The following is a 25,253-nucleotide window of genomic DNA, read 5'->3' on the forward strand; positions in this document are numbered from 1 at the left end:
CGTGATCAGGTGAAATGGTGTGGCCAGGGAGATGGGCGTGCACGAGAGGGAGGTGGGTGTGGCCACAAAGGGGCGTGGTCTGGACAAGAAATGGGTGTGGCCACAAAGGAGTGGGCGTGGTCACTGCCATGAAAATTAGATGGGTGTGGCCAGGTGAAAGTTGGGTGGCTATTAGGAAAGTGGGCGTGGTCTAGGTGATATTGGTGTGGGCGTGGCCACATCAGGGTGGGTGTGGTCCTAGACGGGAAATGGGCGTGGTCACAGCTCAGATAAAACAGGTGGGCGTGGTAAGTTAAAAATGGGGCGTGTCCAGGAGATAGGCGTGGCCACAACCGGCCCAGGTGGGCGTGCCCAGGTGAGGTGGGCGTGGTCTCAAGGTGGCTCTTGCCACAGTCCAGGTGCAGTGGGCGTGGCCCAGGTGTGTCCAGATGTGGTGGGCGTGCCCAGGCTTGGTGGGCGTGTCCAATTGTGATAGGCGTGACCAGGTGTGGTGGGCGTGTCCAGGTGTGCCAATTGGGCGTGCCAGGCTTGGTGGGCGTGTCCTATTGTGATGGGCGTGTCCAGGTGTGGTGGGCGTGTCCAGGTGCCAATTGGGCTGTCCAGGCTGGTGGGCGTGTCAATTGTGATGGGCGTGTCCAGGTGGTGGGCGTGTCCAACTGTGTTCAGGCACAGCGGGTGTGTCAGGTGGGTGTGTCCGGTGCGGTGGGCGTGTCCTGATGTTTCAGCACATTGGGCGTGTCCAGACATGATGGGCGTGTCCAGGTGGGATAGGCGTCTCCAAATGGGCGTGTCCTTGTGAAGTGGGCGTGTCCATGTGGCGGTGGGCGTGTCCGGTGGGCGTGGTCACTTGACGCGGATCTCCGCGTACTCCGGGGGCTCCTCGGGGGATCCCCGGGCGGGTTTGGGAGGGGGCGGGGCCGCCTCGGGGGGCGGGGCCGACCCTGGCCCCTCCCCCACCCCCAGCGCCCAACGCCGGAGCCAGCGCACCTGGATGGGGGGGGGAGGGGAGGGGCGGGGTCACACCTGGCCACGCCCACAATCCCGCATGGGACAACACCCCCAAATCCCCGCCCAAAAATGTCCCAAAATGTCCCCAAAATGTCCCCAAATATCCCCAAAATCCCACCCGGGACCCCCCAAATGTCCCAAATTCCATCCAGGACCCCAAAATGTCCCCAAATGTCCCCAAATATCCCCAAAATGTCCCCAAAATCCCACCCAGGACCCCCCAAATGTCCCAAATTCCATCCAGGACCCCAAAATGTCCCCAAATATCCCCAAAATGTCCCCAAAATGTCCCCAAATGTCCCCAAATCCCCAAAATGTCCCCAAATATCCCCAAAATGTCCCCAAAATCCCACCCGGGACCCCCCAAATTATCCCAAATATCCCCAAACTCCCACCTGGGATACCCCAAATGTCCCAAAATGCCCCCAAATGTCCCAAAATATCCCAAAATTTCCCCAAAATCCCACCCGGGACCCCTCCAAATTCCCCAAATTCCGTCCAGGAACCCCAAATATCCCAAAATGTCCCAAAGTCACCCCAAAATCCCCCTCAGGACCCCCCAAATTCCCCCCAAAACGTCCCCATGGACTCCTCCCCCATTGTGCCCCACCCCGTCCGTGGCCCCGCCCCCCTCACCCGCAGTGGGCGTGGCTCCGGGTCCCGCCCCCCCGCCGGGGTCACCGGGGTCACCTCGGGGCTTCCCGACGCCTTCCTGCAGGGGCGGGGACACAGGGGGCGGGGCCTTGTCAGATGTGGCCACGCCCCCTGCCCCGCCCCAATCAAATCCCATGCCTCAGTTCCATCCTCCAGTGGAATGGGCGTGGCCTATTGGACTCCACCCCTCCCTGGCTGCTCCCTATTGGTCTGTGCCCCAGGTGGGCGTGGCCTAATGTGCAGTACCCTTCAGTGGGCGTGGCCTGTTGTGCCATACCCCCAGTGGGCGTGGCCTATTAGGGTATACCATCAGTGGGCGTGAACTATTGCGCTATCCCCATCAGTGGGCGTGGCCTATTGTGTGATAACCCACAGTGGGCGTGGCGTATTAGGATATACCATCAGGGGTGTTTGGCTCTGTTAGGATATGCCATAAGTGGGCGTGGCCTATTAGTGTATACCATCAGTGGGCGTGGCCTACTGTGCCATACCCTCCAGTGGGCGTGGCCTATTAGGGTATACCATCAGTGGCGTGCTATTGGTATCCATAGTGGCGCTATTGTGCATCATCAGTGGCGTGGCTGTTGGCATTTCCACAGTGGGCGTGGTCTATTGGGATATACCATCAGTGGGCGTGGCCTATTAGGGTATACCACCAGTGGGCGTGGCCTATTAGGGTATACCCATCAGTGGGCGTGGTCTACTGGGCTTTACTCTTCAGTGGGCGTGGCTTATAAAGGGATACCATCAGTGGGCGTGGCATATTGTGCCATACCCCCCAGTGGGCGTGGCCTCCCCTTTCCCCCAGCCCCTCCCCATGTCCCCAGGTGGGCGTGGCCCCCCGGGGGGCGTGGCCCCGGCGGGGGGCGGGGCTCACTTGCGGCGGCTCTGGCTCAGGTAACAAACGAGGGCGATGACGACGGCGAAGGCGACGACGGCGCCCACGGGACCCACCTTGGCCCAGACCAGGCCGGCTGCAGGTGAGAGATGGGACAGGTGTGCCCAGGTGTGCCCACGTGTGCCCAGGTGTGCCCACGTGTGCCCAGGTGTGCCCAGGTGTGCCCAGGTTGCCCAAATCCCCCATTTTCACCGATTTTCCCCAAATTTTCACCGATTTTCTCCCAATTTTCATCATTTTTCCCCCTCTAGGTGTGCCCAGGTGTGCCACCACGTGTGCCAGTGTCCTATCCACCTCAGGTGTGCCCACGTGTGCCCACGTGTGCCCAAATCCCCAATTTTCACCGATTTTCTCCCAGATTTTCACTGATTTTTCCCAATTTCTCCCAAATTTTCACTGATTTTCTCTTCAAATTTTTATCGCTTTTCTCCCAATTGTCTCCCACAATTTTCCACCGATTTTCTGCCAATTTTTGCCCGAATTTTCTCCCCAAATTTTCACCACAAATTTTCACCGATTTTCTCCAAATTTTCTCCTCAAATTTTCACTGATTTTCCCCTCAAATTTTCACCGATTTTCTCCAAATTTTCTCCTCAAATTTTCATGATTTTCTCCAATTTTCTCCTCAAATTTTCACCGCTTTTCTCCAAATTTTCACCTCAAATTTTCCAATTTTTCCAATTTCGCCACAAATTTTCACTGATTTTCTCCAATTTTCGCCGATTTCTCCCAATTTTCTCCCAAATTTTCTCCAATTTTTGCACCAAATTTTCCCTATTTTCTTCAAATTTTCACTGCTTTTCTCCCAATTTTCCCCCCAATTTTCCCCGATTTTCCCCCAATTTTCCCCCCAAATTTTCACCGATTTTCTCCCAATTTTCACCACAAATTTTCACTGATTTTCCCCAAATTTTTCCCTATTTTCTCCCAATTTTCACTGATTTTCTTCAATTTTCGCCACAAATTTCACTGATTTTCCCATTTTTTCTCCCAATTTTCCCTGTCCCTCACCTGGGTGGTGGAAGCGCAGCTGCACCCTGGCGCTGCCGTGCCCGTTGCGGGCGTGGCACAGCACGGCCAGCCTTGGCTCCAGGTGTGCCCAGGTGTGCCCAGGTATGCCCAAATCCCCAATTTTCCCCATTTTTCCCCCAATTTTCTCCAAATTTTCTCCTCATTTTCTCCCCAAATTTTCACTGATTTTCTCCCAATTTTTCACCGATTTTCTCCCAATTTTCTCCCAATTTTCTCCCACAATTTTCACCGATTTTCTCCCAATTTTCTCCCCAAATTTTCTCCCAATTTTCGCCACAAATTTTGCCCTATTTTCTTCAAATTTTCACCATTTTCTCCCAATTTTCCCCCAAATTTTTCCCCAATTTTCCCCATTCTCTCACCTGGTGGTGGAAGCGCCTGCACCATGGCGCTGCCGTGCCCGTTGGGGCGTGGCACAGCACGGCCAGCCTTGGTTCCAGTGTGCCCAGGTGTGCCCAGGTGTGCCAATCCCCATTTTCCCCCCAATTTTCCCTGTCTCTCACCTGGGTGGTGGAAGCGGAGCTGCACCCTGGCGCTGCCGTGCCCGTTGCGGGCGTGGCACAGCACCGCCAGCCTTGGTTCCAGGTGTGCCCAGGTGTGCCCAAATCCCCAATTTTCCCCAATTTCCCCATTCTCTCACCTGGGTGGTGGAAGCGCAGCTGCACCCTGGCGCTGCCGTGCCCGTTGCGGGCGTGGCACAGCACCGCCAGCCTTGGCTCCAGGTGTGCCCAGGTGTGCCCAGGTGTGCCCAAATCCCCCAATTTTCACCGATTTTCTCCTCAAATTTTCATCCACTTTCTCCAAATTTTCTCCCCAAATTTTCACAGATTTTATCCAAATTTTCTCCCCCAATTTTCACCACTTTTCTCCCAATTTTCTCCCCAATTTTTCACTGATTTTCTCCCAATTTTCTCCCAATTTTCTCCCGAAATTTTCACCACTTTTCTCCCAATTTTCCCCCCAAATTTTCACCGATTTTCTCCCAATTTTCACCGATTTTCTCTTCAAATTTTCATCGCTTTTCTCCCAATTTTTCACCAGTTTTCTCCCAAGTTTTGCCACAGATTTTGCCCTATTTTCTTCCAATTTTCACTAATTTTCCCCAAATTTTCCTACTCTCTCACCTGGGTGGTGGAAGCGCAGCTGCACCCTGGCGCTGCCGTGCCCGTTGCGGGCGTGGCACAGCACGGCCAGCCTTGGTTCCAGGTGTGCCCAGGTGTGCCCAGGTGTGCCCAAATCCCCCATTTTTCCCTGTCCCTCACCTGGGTGGTGGAAGCGCAGCTGCACCCGGGCGCTGCCGTGCCCGTTGCGGGCGTGGCACAGCACCGCCAGCCTTGGCTCCAGGTGTGCCCAAATCCCCAATTTTCCCCGTTTTTTCCCCATTTTCTCCCCCTCACCTGGGTGGTGGAAGCGCAGCTGCACCCTGGCGCTGCCGTGCCCGTTGCGGGCGTGGCACAGCACCGCCAGCCGCGGCTCCAGGTCGGTGCCGCGCAGGGTGAGGGCGGCGCGGGCGGCGCCGGGCGCGCTCCAGGTGAGGGCGAAGTCGCGGTGCCCCTCGGCCACGGAGCCGTTCAGCGCCGGCAGCTCGAAGGCCAGGGCGGGCGCGGGCACGGCGGCGGCGGCGCAGACGCACCGGGCCAGGCCCTCGCCCACGGGGGCGCAGCGCGACTCGGGCAGCACCACCGGCGGGTCTGAGGGGGGAAAATCGCATTGGTTTAGCACCAAAATTCCGATTTTTTCCCCCAAAAAATTCCGATTTTTTAGCCCCAAAAAATTACGATTTTTTCTCCTAAAATCCCTTTTTTTAGCCCCAAAAATTCCGATTTTTTTCCCCCAAAAAATCCAATTTTTTTCCCCCAAAAAATTCCAATTTTTTCCCCTAAAATCCCTTTTTTTTCCCCCCAAAAATTCCAATTTTTTCTCCTAAAATCCCTTTTTTTTGCCCCAAAAAATTCCGATTTTTTCTCCTAAAATCCCTTTTTTTCCCCAAAAAATTCCATTTTTTTCCCGCCTAAAAATACCTTTTTTTTCTCCTAAAATCCCTTTTTTTTTGCCCAAAATCCCGTTTTTTCCCCCCATTTCTCACTCACACTCCACGGTGAGGTTGAAGGCGGCGCTGCTGTGCCCGTGCTGGTTCTCGGCCCGGCACAGGTACTCCCCCATTTCCCCATTTTTTACCAAAATCCCAATTTCTGTATTTTGCCCAAAATCCCCATTTTTCGCCCCATTTTTCACTCACACTCCACGGTGACATTGAACTCCAGGCTGCTCTCACTCCCAAACCCCATTTTCACCCCATTTTCACCCCATATCTCCCATGTTTTTCGCCCAATTTTGCCCCAATTTTTTTCCCGAAAATCCCAATTTTTTGCCCAAAATCGCGGTTTTTCGCCCCATTTTTCGCTCACACTCCACGGTGAGGTTGAAGGCGGCGCTGCTGTGCCCGTGCTGGTTCTCGGCCCGGCACAGGCACTCCCCCATTTCCCAATTTCCCGATTTTTAACCAAAATCCCAATTTCTGTATTTTTGCCCAAAATCCCCATTTTTCCCCCCATTTTTCACTCACACTCCACAGTGACATTGAACTCCAGGCTGCTCTCACTCCCAAACCCCATTTTCACCCCATATTACCCCATATTTCCCATGTTTTTTGCCCCATTTTGCCCCAATTTTTTTCCCGAAAATCCCATTTTTTTGCCCAAAATCCCGTTTTTTGGCCCCATTTTTCACTCACACTCCACGGTGAGGTTGAAGGCGGCGCTGCTGTGCCCGTGCTGGTTCTCGGCCCGGCACAGGTACTCCCCCATTTCCCCATTTTTTGGGTTTTTTTCCCCAAATTAATTTTTTCAATTTTTTGCCCAAAATCCCCATTTTTCCCCCCAAACCCCGCTCACACTCCACGGTGAGGTTGAAGGCGGCGCTGCTGTGCCCGTGCTGGTTCTCGGCCCGGCACAGGTACTCCCCGCCGTCCTCGGGCGCGGCCGCCGCCAGCTCCAGGCTCACCTGGCGCTCGTACACGGCCGCGGCCACAACGCGGCGCCCGCGAGCCACGGTCAGGATCGGGGCCGGGTGGGACAGGGCGGAGCAGGTGAGGCGCACCTGCTCACCGGCCAGCACCCAGAACGTTCCATTGAGCACCGGGGTCCTGGGAGCGTCTGTGGGACAGGTAAGGGACAGGAGAAATATGATACAGGTGAGATCCAGGTGAGATACGGACACGTGAGGGCGGAGCAGGTGAGGCGCACCTGCTCACCGGCCAGCACCCAGAACGTGCCATTGAGCACCGGGGTCCTGGGAGTGTCTGCAGGTGAGATATGGGACAGGTGAGGTGAGATACAGGTGAGATATGGAGAGAGAAATGAGAGAAATGTGGGATATGGGCACCTGAGGGCGGAGCAGGTGAGGCGCACCTGCTCACCGGCCAGCACCCAGAACGTTCCATTGAGCACCGGGGTGCGGGGGGCATCTACGGGATACAGACAGGTGAGAGACAGGTGAGATATGGAGAGAGAAATGAGAGAAAGGTGAGATACGGGCACCTGAGGGCGGAGCAGGTGAGGCGCACCTGCTCACCGGCCAGCACCCAGAACGTTCCATTGAGCACCGGGGTGCGGGGAGCGTCTGCAGGTGAGATATGGGACAGGTGAGATGTGATACAGGTGAGATATGGGCAGAGAAATGAGATCCAGGTGAGATACGGACACGTGAGGGCGGAGCAGGTGAGGCGCACCTGCTCACCTGCCAGCACCCAGAATGTTCCATTCAATACAGGGGTCCTGGGAGCGTCTGCAGGTGAGATATGGGACAGGTGAGAGACAGGTGAGATGTGATACAGGTGAGATACAGGTGAGATATGGAGAGAGAAATGAGAGAAATGAGATCCAGGTGAGATACGGGCACCTGAGGGCGGAGCAGGTGAGGCGCACCTGCTCACCGGCCAGCACCCAGAACGTTCCATTGAGCACAGGGGTGCGGGGGGCATCTGTGGGACAGGTAAGGGACAGGTGAGATGTGATACAGGTGAGATATGGGGGAGGGAAATGAGAGAAATGTGGGATATGGGCACCTGAGGGCGGAGCAGGTGAGGCGCACCTGCTCACCGGCCAGCACCCAGAATGTTCCATTGAGCACCGGGGTCCTGGGAGCGTCTGTGGGACAGGTGAGAGACAGGTGAGATGTGATACAGGTGAGATACAGGTGAGATATTGGGGAGAGAAATGAGAGAAATGAGATCCAGGTGAGATACGGGCACCTGAGGGCGGAGCAGGTGAGGCGCACCTGCTCACCGGCCAGCACCCAGAACGTTCCATTCAATACAGGGGTGCGGGGGGCATCTGCAGGTGAGATATGGGACAGGTGAGGTGAGATACAGGTGAGATATGGAGAGAGAAATGTGGGATATGGGCACCTGAGGGCCGAGCAGGTGAGGCGCACCTGCTCACCTGCCAGCACCCAGAACGTGCCATTGAGCACCGGTGTGCGGGGGGCATCTACGGGATACAGACAGGTGAGATATGGAGAGAGAAATGAGATCCAGGTGAGATACAGACACGTGAGGGCGGAGCAGGTGAGGCGCACCTGCTCACCGGCCAGCACCCAGAACGTTCCATTCAGTACAGGTGTGCGGGGGGCATCTGTGGGACAGGTGAGATGTGATACAGGTGAGATACAGGTGAGATATGGAGAGAGAAATGAGATACAGGTGAGATACGGACACGTGAGGGCGGAGCAGGTGAGGCGCACCTGCTCACCGGCCAGCACCCAGAATGTTCCATTGAGCACAGGTGTGCGGGGGGCATCTGTGGGACAGGTGAGAGACAGGTGAGATGTGATACAGGTGAGATACGGACACCTGAGGCCGAGCAGGTGAGGCGCACCTGCTCACCGGCCAGCACCCAGAACGTTCCATTCAATACAGGTGTGCGGGGGGCGTCTGTGGGACAGGTGAGGTACAGGTGAGGTGAGATACAGGTGAGATATGGAGAGAGAAATGTGGGATATGGGCACCTGAGGGCCGAGCAGGTGAGGCGCACCTGCTCACCTGCCAGCACCCAGAACGTGCCATTGAGCACCGGGGTCCTGGGAGCGTCTGTGGGACAGGTGAGATGTGATACAGGTGAGAGACAGGTGAGATATGGAGAGAGAAATGAGAGAAATGTGGGATATGGGCACCTGAGGGCGGAGCAGGTGAGGCGCACCTGCTCACCGGCCAGCACCCAGAATGTTCCATTGAGCACAGGTGTGCGGGGGGCGTCTGCAGGTGAGATATGGGACAGGTGAGATGTGATACAGGTGAGATATGGGACAGGTGAGATGAGATACAGGTGAGATATGGGCACCTGAGGGCGGAGCAGGTGAGGCGCACCTGCTCACCGGCCAGCACCCAGAACGTGCCGTTCAATACAGGTGTGCGGGGGGCATCTACGGGACAGGTGAGATATGATAAAGGTGAGATACAGGTGAGATATGGAGAGAGAAATGAGAGAAATGTGGGATATGGGCACCTGAGGGCGGAGCAGGTGAGGCGCACCTGCTCACCGGCCAGCACCCAGAATGTTCCATTGAGCACAGGTGTGCGGGGAGCATCTGTGGGACACGGACAGGTGAGATACAGGTGAGATATGGGGGAGGGAAATGAGAGAAATGAGATCCAGGTGAGATATGGGACAGGTGAGATGGCACAGGTGAGATGGCACAGGTGAGCCAGGTGATGACAGAAGGGTCACACAGGTGGGGCAGGGGTGCAGACGGAGCCAGGTGTGCTCAGCTCCATCCAGGGGTGTCCTCAGGTGCCCCCAGGTGTGCCCAGGTGTGCCCAGGTGTGTTCCTATCCCTGCCATGTGTGCCCAGGTGTGCCCAGGTGTGTTCCTATCCCTCCCTGCCCAGCTGTGCCCAGGTGTGTTCCTATCCCTCCCAGGTGTGTTCCTATCCCTGCCATGTATGTTCCTATCCCACCCATGTGTGCCCAGGTGCCCAGGTGCACTCACAGGCCACGTGCAGCTCGAGGCTCCGGTTGTGGCGGCCGTGCCGGTTCTCGGCCACACAGGTGTGCCCAGGTGTGTTCCTATCCCTCCCAGGTGTGCCCAGGTGTGTTCCTATCCTACTCAGGTGTGCCCAGGTGTGCCCAGGTGCTCCCAGGTGTGTTCCTATCCCTCCCAGGTGTGCCCAGGTGTGTTCCTATCCCTCCCAGGTGTGTTCCTATCCCTCCCAGGTGTGCCCAGGTGTGTTCCTATCCCTCCCATGTGTTCCCAGGTGTGCCCAGGTGTGCCCAGGTGTGCCCAGGTGTGTGCCCAGGTGTGCCCAGGTGCACTCACAGGCCACGTGCAGCTCGAGGCTCCGGTTGTGGCGCCCGTGCCGGTTCTCGGCCACACAGGTGTGCCCAGGTGTGTTCCTATCCCTCCTAGCTGTGCCCAGGTGTGCCCAGGTGTGTTCCTATCCCTCCCAGGTGTTCCCAGGTGCCCCCAGGTGTGTTCCCAGGTGCCCCAGGTGTGCCCCAGGTGCACTCACAGGCCACGTGCAGCTCCAGGCTCCGGTTGTGGCGGCCGTGCCGGTTCTCGGCCACACAGGTGTGCCCAGGTGTGTTCCTATCCCTCCCAGGTGCCCCCAGGTGTGTTCCTATCCCTCCCAGGTGCCCCCAGGTGTGCTCCTATGCCTCCCATTGTGCCCAGGTGTGTGCCCAGGTGTGTTCCTGTCCCTCCCAGGTGTGCCCCCAGGTGCCCAGGTGCACTCACAGGCCACGTGCAGCTCCAGGCTCCGGTTGTGGCGGCCGTGCCGGTTCTCGGCCACGCAGGTGTGCCCAGGTGCCCCCAGGTGTGTTCCTATCCCTCCCATGTGTTCCCAGGTGCCCCCAGGTGTGCCCAGGTGCCCCAGGTGCACTCACAGGCCACGTGCAGCTCCAGGCTCCGGTTGTGGCGGCCGTGCCGGTTCTCGGCCACGCAGGTGTAGGTGCCGCTGTCGGCCGGGCTCACCTGCGCCAGGTGCAGGGGCAGCGCCGCCGCCCCCGGCTCCTCCCGCAGCACCTGCGGGCCCCGGAACCAGGTGAGCAGCGGGGGGGGGCGGCCCTCGGCGGAACAGCCCAGGTGCACCGGGGAGCCCTCCAGGGCCTCGGGGGGGCCGGAGACCTCCAGCACCTGCGGCTCGTCTGGGGATGGACAGGTGAGTTAGGGATCCCAAAATGTACCCAAAATATCCCAAAAACCTGCCCAGGTGTGTCAGGGAGACCTCCAGCACCTGCGGCTCGTCTGGGGGGGGACAGGTGAGTTAGGGATGTGAAAATATCCCAAAATGTACCCAAAATATCCCAAAAACCTGCTCAAAATATCCCAAAATCCTGCCCAAAAACCTGTCCCAGGTGTGTCAGGGACACCTCCAGCACCTGCGGCTCGTCTGGGAAAGGGGGACAGGTGAGTTAGGGACAGGAAAATATCCCAAAATATCCCAAAAACCTGCTCAAAATATCCCAAAAACCTGCCCAAAAACCTGCTCAAAATATCCCAAAAACCTGCTCAAAATATCCCAAAAACCTGCCCAAAAACCTGCTCAAAATATCCCAAAATCCTGCCCAAAATATCCCAAAAACCTGCCCAAAAACCTGCTCAAAATATCCCAAAAACCTGCCCAAAAACCTGCTCAAAATATCCCAAAATCCTGCTCAAAATATCCCAAAAACCTGCCCAAAATCTGCCCCCAGGTGTGTCAGGGACACCTCCAGCACCTGCGGCTCGTCTGGGGATGGACAGGTGAGTTAGGGACCCCAAAATACCCAAAAACTGCCAAAAATTTCCCCAAATTTCCACCTAATTTCACCATTTTTTCAGCTAATTTCACCCAGTTTTCACCGTTTTCCCCCCAATTTTCCCCATTTTTGTCCCCCAGGTGTGCCCAGGTGCTCACACTGCACGGCAGCCCAGGTGTGCCCAGGTGTGCCCAAACCCCAATTACCACCTAATTTCCCCCAGTTTTCACCATTTTTTCACGGATTTTCCCCCAATTTTCACCATTTCTCCCCCCAGTGTGTGCTCCTGTCCCTCTCAGGTGTGCCCAGGTGTGCCCAGAACCCCAAATTTCCACCTAATTTCCCCCAATTTTCACCTAATTTCCCCAAATTTTCACCTAATTTCCCCAAATTTCCACCTAATTTCCCCAAATTTTCACCGTTTTTCACCCAATTTTTCCCCCAAGGTGCTCACACTGCACGTCGAGCGCCACGGCGGCGCTGAAGGCCAGGCTGGCGTTGGGCAGGGTCACCTGGCAGCCCAGGTGTGCCCAGGTGTGCCCACGTGCTCACACTGCATGGCAGCCCAGGTGTGCCCAGAACCCCAAATTTCCACCTAGTTTCCCCAAATTTTCACCGATTTTCACCCAATTTTCACCGATTTTCACCGTTTTCCCCATTTTTGTCCCCCAGGTGTGCCCAGGTGCTCACACTGCACGTCGAGCGCCACGGCGGCGCTGAAGGCCAGGCTGGCGTTGGGCAGGGTCACCTGGCAGCCCAGGTGTGCCCAGGTGTGCCCAGGTGTGCCCAGAACCCCAAATTTCCACCTAGTTTCTCCCAATTTTCACCTAATTTCACCGATCTTCCTCAAATTTTCACCATTTTTTTCACTTAATTTTCCCCCAATTTTTCCCTGCAGGTGTGCCCAGGTAGGTGTGCCCAAAACCCCCAATTTTCAACGAATTTCCTCAAATTTCCACCTAATTTCCTCAAATTTTCACCTAATTTCACCATTTTTTCACCGATTTTCCCCCAATTTTCCCCGTTTTCTGCCCCCCAGGTGTGCCCAGGTAGGTGTGCCCAAAACCCCCAATTTTCACCGAATTTCCTCAAATTTCCACCTAATTCTCTCAAATTTCCACCTAATTTCCCCAAATTTCCACCTATTTTCCCCAAATTTTCACGGATTTTCCCCCAATTTTCACCATTTCTCCCCTCAGTGTGTGCTCCTGTCCCTCTCAGGTGTGCCCAGGTGTGCCCAGGTGTGCCCAGGTGTGCCCAGGTGTGCCCAGGTGTGCCCAGAACCCCCAATTTTCACCGATTTTCCCCCAAATTTTCACCGATTTTCCCCAAATTTTCACCTAATTTCACCGTTTTTTCACCGATTTTCACCCAATTTTCACCGATTTTCCCCATTTTCCGCCCCCCAGGTGTGCCCAGGTGTGCCCAGGTGCTCACACTGCACGTCGAGCGCCACGGCGGCGCTGAAGGCCAGGCTGGCGTTGGGCAGGGTCACCTGGCAGCCCAGGTGTGCCCAGGTGTGCCCAAACCCCAAATTTCCACCTAATTTCCCCAAATTTTCACCGATTTTCACCCAATTTCCACCGTTTTCCCCCATTTTCCGCCCCCCAGGTGTGCCCAGGTGCTCACACTACATGGCAGCCCAGGTGTGCCCAGGTGTGCCCAGGTGTGCCCCAAAAACCCCAAATTTCCACCTAATTTCCTCAAATTTTCACCTAATTTCACCATTTTTTCACCGATTTTCCCCAAATTTCCACCGTTTTTTCCCCATTTTCTGCCCCCCGGGTGCTCACACTGCACGTCGAGCGCCACGGCGGCGCTGAAGGCCAGGCTGGCGTTGGGCAGGGTCACCTGGCAGCCCAGGTGTGCCCAGAACCCCCAAATTTCCACCTAATTTCCCCCAGTTTTCACCGAATTTCACCGATTTTCCCCCAATTTTCACCATTTCATCCCCCAGTGTGTGCTCCTGTCCCTCTCAGGTGTGCCCAGGTGTGCCCAGGTGCGCCCAAAACCCCAAATTTCCACCTAATTTCACCATTTTTTCACCTAATTTCCCCAAATTTTCACCGATTTTCCCCAAATTTTCACCATTTTTCCCCAAATTTTCCCCATTTTTGTCCCCCCAGGTGTGCCCAGGTGTGCTCACACTGCACGGCAGCCCAGGTGTGCCCAGGTGTGCCCAGAACCCCAAATTTCCACCGAATTTCCTCAAATTTCCACCTAATTTCCCCAAATTTCCACCTAACTTCACCGTTTTTTCACCGATTTTCACCCAATTTTCACAATTTTTCCCCCCCGGGTGCTCACACTGCACGTCGAGCGCCACGGCGGCGCTGAAGGCCAGGCTGGCGTTGGGCAGGGTCACCTGGCAGCCCAGGTGTGCCCAGGTGTGCCCAGGTGTGCCCCAACCCCCAAATTTCCACCGAATTTCCCCAAATTTTCACCGATTTTCACCCAATTTTCACCATTTTTCCCCATTTTCCGCCCCCCAGGTGTGCCCAGGTGTGCCCGGGTGCTCACACTGCACGTCGAGCGCCACGGCGGCGCTGAAGGCCAGGCTGGCGTTGGGCAGGGTCACCTGGCAGCCCAGGTGTGCCCAGAACCCCCAAATTTCCACCTAATTTCCCCCAGTTTTCACCGAATTTCACCGTTTTTCCCCCAATTTTCCCCGTTTTCCGCCCTCTCAGGTGTGCCCAGGTGTGCCCAGGTGTGCCCCAAAACCCCCAAATTTCCACCTAATTTCACCATTTTTTCACCTAATTTCCCCAAATTTTCACCTAATTTCACCATTTTTTCACCGATTTTCCCCCAATTTTCCCCATTTTCCGCCCCCCAGGTGTGCCCAGGTGTGCCCAGGTGTGCCCAGAACCCCAAATTTCCACCTAATTTCCCCAAATTTCCACCTAATTTCCCCCAGTTTTCACCTAATTTCACCGTTTTTTCACCAATTTTCACCAAATTTTCACCGATTTCCCCCCAATTTCCCCCATTTTCCGCCCCCCAGGTGTGCCCAGGTGTGCCCAGGTGTGCTCACACTGCACGTCGAGCGCCACGGCGGCGCTGAAGGCCAGGCTGGCGTTGGGCAGGGTCACCTGGCAGCCCAGGTTTCGGCCGCCGTCCTCGCGCCGGGCGCGGAAGCGCAGCCGGGACACGACGGAGGCGGCGCCGGCGGCGTCCTCGCGCCACTCGCGCTCGGAAACTTCCGGAAGCTCCCGGGCCCCCTCCCAGCGCAGGCGCGGCCGCTGGCGCGGGCACGAGTCCGGAACGCGGCACCGCAGCTCGGCCACGGCGCCCGCCACCACCTCGGGGGGCACCTCCAGCACCGGGGCCTCTGAAATGCAGAGAAAACACAAAAAATTGGGGTTGGAAAGGGCAAAAATGGGGTTGGAAATGGCAAAAAATGGGGTTGGAAATGGCAAAAAAATTCCTGGGTTTATCCCAAAAAATGGGGTTAAAATGTCCTAAAAATCCCTGTCCTTTATCTCAAAAAATGGGGTTGGAAATGGCAAAAATTCCTGGGTTTTATCCCAAAAAATGGGGTTGGAAATGGCAAAAAAAATTCCTGGGGTTTATCCCAAAAAATGGGGTTGGAAATGGTAAAAATTCCTGGGGTTTATCCCAGAAAATGGAGTCCAAATATCCCAAAAATCGAGTTCTTGATGTCCCAAAAATCCCTGGTTTTTATCCCAAAAAATGAGATCTGGATGTGCCAAAAATTCCCCTCCTTTATCGCAAAAAATGGGGTCGAAATATCCCAAAAATCCCCGACCTTTATCTCAAAAAATGGGGTTGAAATATCCCAAAAAATGGGGTCGGAAATGGCAAAAAAATTCCTGTCCTTTATCCCAAAAAATGACATCAAAATGTCCCAAAAATGGGGTTAAAATATCCCCAAAAATCCCTCTGGCCACCACCTCGGCGGGCACCTCCAGCACCGGGGCCTCTGGAAAAAAACACAAAAATCATAAAAAAATTGGGGTTGGAAAGGGCAAAAATGGGTTGGAAATGGCAAAAAAATCCCTGGGGTTTATCCCAAAAAATGGAGTCCAAATATCCCAAAAATCGAGTTCTGGATGTCCCAAAAATCCCTGTTCTTTATCCCAAAAAATGGGGTTGGAAAGGGCAAAAATGGGGTTGGAAACGGCAAAAAAATTCCTGGGGTTTATCGCAAAAAATGGGGTTGGAAATGGCAAAAATGGGGTTGGAAATGGCAAAAAAATTCCTGGGGTTTATCCCAAAAAATGGGGTTGGAAAGGGCAAAAATGGGGTTGGGAATGGCAAAAAAATTCCTGGGTTTTATCCCAAAAAATGGGGTTGGAAATGGCAAAAAAATTCCTGGGGTTTATCCCAAAAAATGGGGCTGGAAATGGCAAAAAATCCCTGTCCTTTATTCCAAAAAATGGGGTTGGAAATGGCAAAAATGGGGTTGGAAATGGCAAAAAAATTCCTGGGGTTTATCCCAAAAAATGGGGTTGGAAATGGCAAAAAAATTCCTGGGGTTATGGGGTCAGAATGTCCTAAAAATCCCTGACCTTTATCCCAAAAAATGGGGTTGGAAATGGCAAAAAAATTCCTGGGTTTTATCCCAAAAAATGGGGTCAGAATGTCCTAAAAATCCCTGTCCTTTATCCCCAAAAATGGGGTTAAAATATCTCAAAAATGGTGTTAAAATATCTCATAAAATGGTGTCTAAATGTCCCAAAAAATGGGGTGCAAATATCCCCAAAAACCCCTCCGGCCACCACCTCCGGGGGCACCTCCAGCTCCGGGGCCTCTGGAATGCAAAATAAACACAAAAAATTGGGGTTGGAAAGGGCAAAAATGGGGTTGGGAATGGCAAAAAATGGGGTTGGAAATGGCAAAAATTCCTGGGTTTTATCCCAAAAAATGGGGTTGGAAATGGCAAAAATTCCTGGGTTTTATCCCAAAAAATGGGGCTGGAAATGGCAAAAAAATTCCTGGGTTATATCCCAAAAAATGGGGTTAAAATGTCCTAAAAATCCCTGTCCTTTATCCCAAAAATGGAGTTGGAAATGGTAAAAATTGGGGTTGGAAATGGCAAAAAATGGGGTTGGAAATGGCAAAAAAATTCCTGGGTTTTATCCCAAAAAATGGAGTCGAAATATCCCAAAAATCGAGTTCTGGATGTCCCAAAAATCCCTGTTCTTTATCTCTAAAAATGGGCTCTGGATACCGCAAAAATCCCTGTTCTTTATCCCAAAAATCTCCCAACTTTATCCCAAAAATGGGGTTAAAATATCCCCAAAACCCCTCCGGCCACCACCTCGGTGGGCACCTCCAGCTCCGGCGCCTCTGAAATGCAAAATAAACACAAAAAATTGGGGTTGGAAAGGGCAAAAATGGGGTTGGAAATGGCAAAAAAATTCCTGGGGTTTATCCCAAAAAATGGGGTTGGAAATGGCAAAAATGGGGTTGGAAATGGCAAAAAAATTCCTGGGGTTTATCCCAAAAAATGACATAAAAAATGTCCCAAAAATGGGGTTAAAATATCCCCAAAAACCCCTCCGGCCACCACCTCCGGGGGCACCTCCAGCACCGGCACCTCTGAAATGCAAAATTTGGGGTTAGAAATTGAAAAAAGGGCATTTCCAGCCCAAAAAATGGGGTCTGGATACCCCCAAAATTTTCTTTATCCAAAAAAATCTCAAAAAAATTCACTCCAAAATCCTCTAAAAATCGTCAAAAAATCACCAAAAAATCGCCAAAAAATCCCCAAAAAATCACCAAAAAATCGGCAAAAAAATCGCCAAAAAATCCCCAAAAAATCTCAAAAAATCCCCACAATTTCTGGGAAAATTCACTCTAAAAATCAAAAAAAAAAAAAAAAAAAATCACCTGAAAATCGTCAAAAAATCCCAAAAAATCTCAAAAAATCCCTAAAAAAAATCCCCAAAATTTCTGAAAAAATTCACTCTAAAAATCCCAAAAAATCACCAAAAAAATCGGCAAAAAATCCCAAAAAATCCCCACAATTTCTGGGAAAATTCACTCTAAAAATCGCCAAAAAATCCCAAAAAATCACCAAAAAAATCGCAAAAAATCCCCAAAAAATCTCAAAAAATCCCTTAAAAAATCCTCAAAATTTCTGGGAAAATTCACTCTAAAATCCTCTAAAAATCGCCAAAAAATCCCCCCAAAAATTCCCAAAATATTGGCTCTGAACTACCTAAAAATCGGTAAAAATTCTTCTAAAAATCACCAAAAAATCTCCAAAAAAATCTCAAAAAAATCGCAAAAAATCCCAAAAAATCTCAAAAATTCCCCAAAATTTCTGGGAAAATTCACGCTAAAAATCGCCAAAAAATCCCTAAAAAATCACCAAAAAATCACCAAAAAATCACCAAAAAAATCGCAAAAAATCACCAAAAAAATCGCAAAAAAATCCCAAAAAATTCCCAAAAAATCCCCCAATTTTCCCAAATTTTTGCAGTTGTCACTCACCGAGTACCTGGAGCGTGGTGTGCTCGCTGAAGCTGTACTGGTTGTAGCCGCCCAGGTCCCCCCGGAAGTAGTAGCGGCCGCCGAGCTCGGCGCTGAGGGGGGGTCCGAGCTCCAGCGAGCAGTCCCGGACCCCCGGGGCCCCCACGGACACAAATCCCCCCAAAATCACCCCAAAATCCCTAAAAAACCCCTCAACCTTTCTGGGAATATTCACTCTAAAAATCGTAAAAAAAATACCAAAAAAATCAACAAAAAAATCGCCAAAAAATCCCAAAAAATCCCCACAATTTCTGGGAAAATTCACTCTAAAATCCTCTAAAAAACGCTAAAAAATCACCAAAAAATCCCAAAAAATCGCAAAAAAATCGCAAAAAATCACAAAAAAATCACAAAAAAATCCCAAAAAAATCTCAAAAAATCCCTAAAAAATCCCCAAAAAATCACCAAAAAAATCCCAAAAAATCGCCTAAAAATCACAAAAAATCACCAAAAAATCACCAAAAAATCACAAAAAAATCCCAAAAAAATCGCAAAAAATCCCTAAAAAATCGCAAAAAAATCCCAAAAAATTCCCCCAATTTTCCCAAATTTTTTCAGTTTCCACTCACCGAGTACCTGGAGCGTGGTGTGCTCGCTGAAGCTGTACTGGTTGTAGCCCCCCAGGTCCCCCCGGAAGTAGTAGCGGCCGCCGAGCTCGGCGCTGAGGGGGGGTCCGAGCTCCAGCGAGCAGTCCCGGACCCCCGGGTCCCCCACGGACACAAATCCCCCCAAAATCACCCCAAAAATCCCTAAAAAAATCCCCAACATTTCTGGGAAAATTCACTCTAAAAATCGCCAAAAAATCCCAAAAAATCGCCAAAAAATCCCCACAATTTCTGGGAAAATTCACTCTAAAAATCGTCAAAAAATCACCAAAAAAAATCACCAAAAAATCGCCAAAAATCCCCAAAAAATCTCAAAAAATCCCCACAATTTCTGGGAAAATTCACTCTTAAAATCCTCTAAAAATCGCCAAAAAATCCCCAAAAAATCACCAAAAAATCCCTAAAAATCACAAAAAAATCCCCAAAAAATCTCAAAAAATCCCTAAAAAATCCCCTAAATGTCTGGGAAAATTCACGCTAAAAATCGCCAAAAAATCCCTAAAAATCGCCAAAAAAATCCCAAAAAATCACAAAAAAATCGCAAAAAATCCCAAAAAAATCGGAAAAAAATCGGAAAAAAATCGCAAAAAATCCCCAAAAAATCCCAATAAATTCAGCACCCTTCAACCCCGACTCACCGAGTACCTGGAGCGTGGTGTGCTCGCTGAAGCTGTACTGGTTGTAGCCGCCCAGGTCCCCCCGGAAGTAGTAGCGGCCGCCGAGCTCGGCGCTGAGGGGGGGTCCGAGCTCCAGCGAGCAGTCCCGGACCCCCGGGTCCCCCACGGACACAAATCCCCCCAAAATCACCCCAAAAATCCCTAAAAAAATCCCCAACATTTCTGGGAAAAATCACTCTAAAAATCCCAAAAAATCACCAAAAAATCCCCCAAAAATTCCCAAAATATTGGCTCTGAACTACCTAAAAATCGCCAAAAAATCACCAAAAAAATCACAAAAAAATCGCCAAAAAATCCCCAAAAAAATCGCAAAAAATCACCAAAAAATCGCAAAAAATCACCAAAAAATCTCTTAAAAATCCCCAAAATTTCCGGGAAAATTCACTCTAAAAATCGCCAAAAAATCCCAAAAATCACCTAAAAAATCACCAAAAAATCGCAAAAAAATCCCAAAAAAATCCCAAAAAAATCTCAAAAATTCCCCAAAATTTCTGGGAAAATTCACTCTAATCTAAAATCCTCTAAAAATCCCCAAAAAATCACCAAAAAAATCGCAAAAAATCACAAAAAAAATCTCAAAAAATCACCAAAAAATCGCAAAAAATCCCTAAAAAATCCCCAAAATTTCTGGGAAAATTCGCTCTAAAATCCTCTAAAAATCGCCAAAAAAAATCCCTAAAAAATCACCTGAAAATCGCTAAAAAATCCCAAAAAATCGGCAAAAAAATCCCTAAAAAATCCCCAAAAAATCGCAAAAAATCCCAAAAAAATCCCAAAAAATCCCCAAAATTTCTGGGAAAATTCACTCTAAAAATCGCCAAAAAATCCCTAAAAAATCACCAAAAAATCACCAAAAAATCACCAAAAAATCGCAAAAAATCCCCAAAAAATCCCTAAAAAAATCCCCACAATTTCTGGGAAAATTCACTCTAAAATCCTCTAAAAATCGCCACAAAATCCCTAAAAAATCACCAAAAAATCGCCAAAAATCACCAAAAAAATCGCAAAAAATCCCAAAAAAATCGCAAAAAATCACAAAAAAATCGGAAAAATTCGCAAAAAAATCGCAAAAAAAATCCCAAAAAATCTCCCAATTTTCCCAAATTTTTTCAGTTTCCACTCACCGAGTACCTGGAGCGTGGTGTGCTCGCTGAAGCTGTACTGGTTGTAGCCCCCCAGGTCCCCCCGGAAGTAGTAGCGGCCGCCGAGCTCGGCGCTGAGGGGGGGTCCGAGCTCCAGCGAGCAGTCCCGGACCCCCGGGTCCCCCACGGACACAAATCCCCCCAAAATCACCCCAAAAATCCCTAAAAAAACCCTCAAAATTTCTGAAAAAATTCACTCTAAAAATCCCAAAAAATCACCAAAAAATCGCCAAAAAATCCTCAAAATTTCTGGGAAAATTCACGCTAAAAATCGCCAAAAAATAAAAAAAAATCACCTGAAAATTGCAAAAAAATCGCAAAAAAATCACCCAAAAAATCTCAAAAAATCCCCACAATTTCTGGGAAAATTCACTCTAAAATTCACCAAAAAATCGCCTAAAAATCACAAAAAAATCCCAAAAAATCACAAAAAAAATCGCAAAAAATCCCAAAAAAATCGCAAAAAATCCCCAAAAAAAACCCAATAAATTCCGAACCCTTACACCCCGACTCACCGAGTACCTGGAGCGTGGTGTGCTCGCTGAAGCTGTACTGGTTGTAGCCCCCCAGGTCCCCCCGGAAGTAGTAGCGGCCGCCGAGCTCGGCGCTGAGGGGGGGTCCGAGCTCCAGCGAGCAGTCCCGGACCCCCGGGTCCCCCACGAGCCTCGCGCGGCCCTCGAAGCTCTCGTGGACGCCCCCGGGCCGGGACCGCGCCACCACGGGCGGGTAATTTTTGGGGTAGGGGCTGCCGAAGTACCAGAGCCCCTGCACCGAGCCCGGCCGCAGCTCCTCGGGGTACGAGAAGCGGCACGGGATGGAGGCGCAGGAGCCCGCCAGCCCCGCCACGGCCGGCGGCATCCACGCGGCCCACGAGGCGGCCAGGATTCCTGGGGAAAATGGGAAAAATGGGAAAAATTAATAAAAAATATTTGGGGTGGAATGAGGGGGGTTTGGGGGCTGTATGGGGGCGGTATGTGGTGAAAAAATGAAGATTTAGGGGGATTTAGGGCATCCACGCGGCCCACGAGGCGGCCAGGATTCCTGGGAAAAAATGGGGAAAATTAATAAAAAATATTTGGGGTGGAATGAGGGGGGGTTTGGGGGCGGTATGTGGTGAAAAAATGGAGATTTAGGGGTTCTAAAAGTGGCATCCACGCGGCCCAGGAGGCGGCCAGGATTCCTGGGAAAAATGGGAAAAAATGGGGAAAATTAATTAAAAAATATTTGGGGTGGAATGAGGGGGCTTTGGGGGCGGTATGTGGTGAAAAAATGGGGATTTAGGGGTTCAGAAGTGGCATCCACGCGGCCCAGGAGGCGGCCAGGATTCCTGGGGAAAACGGGGAAAAAATGGGGAAAATTAATTAAAAAATATTTGGGGTGGAATGAGGGGGGTTTGGGGGCTGTATGGGGGCGGCATGTGGTGAAAAATGGGAGTTTTGGGGGGATTTGGAGGGTTTAGAGGGGGTTTAGGAGACACAGAGTAGGCCGTGAGGTGATGAAAGTTCCTGCAAAAAATGGGAAAAATGAGGAAAAATTGAAATATTGGGGGTTTGGGGTGGAATGATGGAGGTTTGGGGGCGGTATGTGGTGAAAAAATGGAGATTTGGGGGGTGTTTAGGAGTCTTCGAGGCAATAAGCAGTGTCCTCAGATTGCTGGAAAAATACCAAAAAAATGGCAAAAAATAGGGGGAAAGTGAAAAAATGGGATTTGGGGTGGATTGATGGGGATTTGGGATCGATTTGGAGGGATTTGGGGTCTGTATGTGGCGAAAAATGGGAGTTTTGGGGGATTTAGGGGTTCAGAAGTGGCATCCACGCGGCCCAGGAAGCGGCCAGGATTCCTGCGGAAAACGGGGAAAAATGGGAAAAATTAATAAAAAATATTTGGGGTGGAATGAGGGGGGTTTGGGGGCCGTATGGGGGCGGTATGTGGTGAAAAAATGAAGATTTAGGGGGATTTAGGGGTTCAGAAGTGGCATCCACGCGGCCCACGAGGCAGCCAGGATTCCTGGGAAAAAATGGGAAAAAATGGGGAAAATTAATAAAAAATATTTGGGGTGGAATGAGGGGGTTTGGGGGCTGTATGGGGCGGTATGTGGTGAAAAAATGAAGATTTAGGGGTTCTAAAAGTGGCATCCACGCGGCCCACGAGGCGGCCAGGATTCCTGGGAAAAACGGGGAAAAATGGGAAAAAATGGGGAAAAATTAATAAAAAATATTTGGGGTGGAATGAGGGGGGTTTGGGGGCGGTATGTGGTGAAAAATGGGAGTTTTTGGGGGGTTTTAGAGGAGTTTAGGGGTTCTAAAAGCGGCATCCACGCGGCCCACGAGGCGGCCAGGATTCCTGGGGAAAAAATGGGAAAAATTAATAAAAAATATTTGGGGTGGAATGAGGGGAGTTTGGGGTCGGTATGTGGTGAAAAAATGGAGATTTGGGGGGATTTGGAGGGTTTAGAGGGGGTTTAGGAGACACAGAGTAGGCCATGAGGTGATGAAAGTTCCTGCAAAAAATGGGAAAAAATGGGAAAAATTGAAATATTGGGGGTTTGGGGTGGAATGAGGGGGGTTTGGGGGCGGTATGTGGTGAAAAACGGGAGTTTTGGGGCGGTTTTAGAGGAGTTTAGGGGTCGAAAAGAGGCTCAGGATGGACCTCAGATTGCTGGGATTTTGAGGAAAACCAGTATAAACCAGTACAAACCAGTATAAACCAGTAAGGAAAAGCCCAAACCAGTACAAACCAGCCCAAACCAGTATAAACCAGCCCAAACCAGTACAAACCAGTACAAACCAGTACAAACCAGCCCAAACCAGTACAAACCAGTACAAACCAGCCCAAACCAGTATAAACCAGTACAAACCAGCACAAACCAGTATAAACCAGCCCAAACCAGTACAAACCAGTACAAACCAGTACCTGGCGGCAGCAGCAGCAGCAGCAGCAGCAGCAGGGGGGGGCGGCTCATGGTGGCGCTGGGGACAGAGGGGACAGCGGGGTCAGACCAGTATAAACCAGTATGGACCAGTATAAACCAGTATAAATCAGTATAAACTGGTATAAACCAGTATGAACCAGTATGGACCAGTATGGACCAGTACAAACCAGTTCAAACCGGTACAAACCAGTACAAACCAGTGTCCCCAACTGTCCCCAGTCCCTCCCAGTCCCTCCCAGTCTCCTCCAGTGTCCCCCCCCGCCATCAGTGTCCCCAATTGTCCCCATTGTCCCCCAGTACCTTCCCAGTGCTCCCAGTACCTCTCGATGTCCCTGTGTCCCAGTGTCCCCAATGTCCCCAACTGTCCCAGTCCCCCATTGGTGTCACTGTCCCCATTGTCCCCATTGTCCCCCAGTACCTTCCCAGTGCTCCCAGTATCTCTCGATGTCCCAGTGTCCCAGTGTCCCAGTGCTGTCCCAGTGTCCCCAACTGTCGCCAGTCCCTCCCAGTCCCCCCAGTCCCCCCAGTGCCCCCCCAATGCCATCAGTGTCCCCATTGTCCCCATTGTCCCCCAGTACCTTCCCAGTGCTCCCAGTACCTGTCAATGTCGCTGTCCCAGTGTCCCCAACTGTCCCCAGTCCCTCCCAGTCCCCCCCAGTGTCCCCCCATGGTGTCACTGTCCCCATTGTCCCCCATTGTCCCCCAGTACCTTCCCAGTGCTCCCAGTCTCTCCCAGTGCTCCCAGTACCTGTCAATGTCGCTGTCCCAGTGTCCCCAACTGTCCCAGTCCCTCCCAGTCCCTCCCAGTCCCCCCAGTGCCCCCCCCCCCAGTGCCATCAGTGTCCCCATTGTCCCCATTGTCCCCCAGTACCTTCCCAGTGCTCCCAGTACCTGTCAGTGTCCCTGTCCCAGTGTCCCCAGTGCTGTCCCACTGTCCCCAGTGTCCCCAGACCCTCCCAGTGCCCCCCCCCAATGCCATCAGTGTCCCCATTGTCCCCCAGTACCTTCCCAGTCTCTCCCAGTCTCTCCCAGTGCTCCCAGTACCTGTCAATGTCCCTGTCCCAGTGTCCCCAGTCCTGTCCCAGTGTCCCCAACTGTCCCAGTCCCTCCCAGTCCCTCCCAGTCCCCCCAGTGCCCCCCCACCCCAGTGTCCCCCATTGTCCCCATTGTCCCCCAGTACCTTCCCAGTGCTCCCAGTACCTCTCGATGTCCCAGTGTCCCCAGTGCTGTCCCAGTGTCCCCAACTGTCCCAGTCCCCCCAGTGCCCCCCCACCCCACTGTCCCCCATTGTCCCCAACTGTCCCCCAGTACCTTCCCAGTGCTCCCAGTACCTCTCGATGTCCCTGTCCCAGTGTCCCCAGTGTCCCCAACTGTCCCAGTCCCTCCCAGTCCCTCCCAGTGCCCCCAGTGCCCCCCCCAGTGCCATCAGTGTCCCCATTGTCCCCAACTGTCCCCATTGTCCCCCAGTACCTTCCCAGTGCTCCCAGTCGCTCCCAGTGCTCCCAGTACCTGTCAATGTCCCTGTCCCAGTGTCCCCAATGTCCCCATTGTCCCCCAGTACCTTCCCAGTGCTCCCAGTTGCTGTCACTGTCCCCATTGTCCCCAACTGTCCCCAGTACCTTCCCAGTCCCTCCCAGTCCCCCCAGTGCCCCCCCCCCCCAGTGCCATCAGTGTCCCCATTGTCCCCATTGTCCCCGCCGGTCCCAGGCCGTGCCGGGGGCGGTTGGTGACAGCACCGGCCCCCCCCCCCCCCCCCTCCCAGTACAAACCAGTACAACCCAGTGACAGCCCCGCCCCCACCCCCGCCCCGCCCCCCACGCCCGAATTCCGCGCGAGCCGAAAAGCGGCAAAAAAACGGGAAAAAAACGGGAAAAAAAACGAGAAAAAAAAGGGACAAAGGGACCCAGTGTGACACCCCCGGGGGGGACCCCGCGGTTCTGGGGGGGTCCCGAGGGGGTTTGGGGGAAAATCCTCGAATTTTGGGGAATTTAAGGAATTTTAAAGGAATTTTTTGGGGGTTTTAAAGGAATTTTTAAAGGAGTTTTTGGTGTTTTAAAGGAATTTTTTA

At 52.0% G+C, this 25,253-nt stretch overlaps 1 protein-coding gene and 2 long non-coding RNA genes across 11 annotated transcripts; 2 read left to right on the forward strand and 1 right to left on the reverse strand.

The window, feature by feature from the left end:
• Positions 1-754: 754 nt before the first annotated feature.
• Positions 755-24,292, reverse strand: LOC135441322 (Schwann cell myelin protein-like). 5 transcript variants are annotated; one of them, XM_064700869.1, is made up of 10 exons: positions 24,230-24,292; positions 23,167-23,222; positions 20,768-21,139; positions 14,362-14,658; positions 10,473-10,733; positions 6,487-6,747; positions 4,990-5,283; positions 2,540-2,636; positions 1,645-1,720; positions 755-987 (listed from the first exon to the last, which is right to left on the reverse strand). In XM_064700869.1, exons 2-10 carry the CDS (start codon positions 23,213-23,215, stop codon positions 844-846), a joined length of 1,851 nt encoding a protein of 616 aa, XP_064556939.1. In that variant the 5' UTR covers positions 23,216-23,222; positions 24,230-24,292; the 3' UTR covers positions 755-843. The 5 variants fall into 5 exon arrangements, with proteins under 5 accessions (XP_064556939.1, XP_064556938.1, XP_064556935.1 ...); XM_064700868.1 differs by lacking the exons at positions 20,768-21,139; positions 23,167-23,222; positions 24,230-24,292 and adding exons at positions 6,992-7,058; positions 16,085-16,101; positions 18,398-18,629 and having other exon boundaries at positions 6,487-6,680; positions 14,362-14,641; XM_064700865.1 differs by lacking the exons at positions 20,768-21,139; positions 23,167-23,222; positions 24,230-24,292 and adding exons at positions 8,947-9,013; positions 16,085-16,101; positions 18,398-18,629 and having other exon boundaries at positions 6,487-6,680; positions 14,362-14,641.
• Positions 7,723-9,130, forward strand: LOC135441325 (uncharacterized). The gene is made up of 4 exons (XR_010438470.1): positions 7,723-7,789; positions 8,254-8,402; positions 8,869-8,916; positions 9,041-9,130. It is a non-coding gene; the product is annotated as an uncharacterized LOC135441325 (long non-coding RNA).
• LOC135441323 (uncharacterized) lies at positions 9,387-10,465 on the forward strand. 5 transcript variants are annotated; one of them, XR_010438465.1, is made up of 4 exons: positions 9,387-9,401; positions 9,639-9,854; positions 10,159-10,220; positions 10,294-10,465. It is a non-coding gene; the product is annotated as an uncharacterized LOC135441323 (long non-coding RNA). The 5 variants fall into 5 exon arrangements; XR_010438466.1 differs by lacking the exon at positions 9,387-9,401 and adding an exon at positions 9,484-9,509; XR_010438468.1 differs by lacking the exon at positions 9,387-9,401 and adding an exon at positions 9,484-9,509 and having other exon boundaries at positions 10,306-10,465.
• Positions 24,293-25,253: the final 961 nt, after the last annotated feature.

Source organism: Zonotrichia leucophrys, unplaced genomic scaffold (assembly GCF_028769735.1).
Source record: "Zonotrichia leucophrys gambelii isolate GWCS_2022_RI unplaced genomic scaffold, RI_Zleu_2.0 Scaffold_242_78445, whole genome shotgun sequence".
Taxonomy (NCBI): domain Eukaryota; kingdom Metazoa; phylum Chordata; class Aves; order Passeriformes; family Passerellidae; genus Zonotrichia; species Zonotrichia leucophrys.

Excerpts from the sequence above, each read along its gene's own strand:
- LOC135441322 (XM_064700869.1), bottom strand. The coding sequence starts at position 23,215 with ATGAGCCGCCCCCCCCTGCTGCTGCTGCTGCTGCTGCTGCTGCCGCCA. Across the intron at positions 10,734-14,361 it reads CGTGGCGCTCGACGTGCAGT|ACGAGCCGCAGGTGCTGGAG; the intron begins GTGAGCACACCT and ends GTCCATCCCCAG. Across the intron at positions 988-1,644 it reads CGGAGCCACGCCCACTGCGG|GTGCGCTGGCTCCGGCGTTG; the intron begins GTGAGGGGGGCG and ends CCCCCCATCCAG.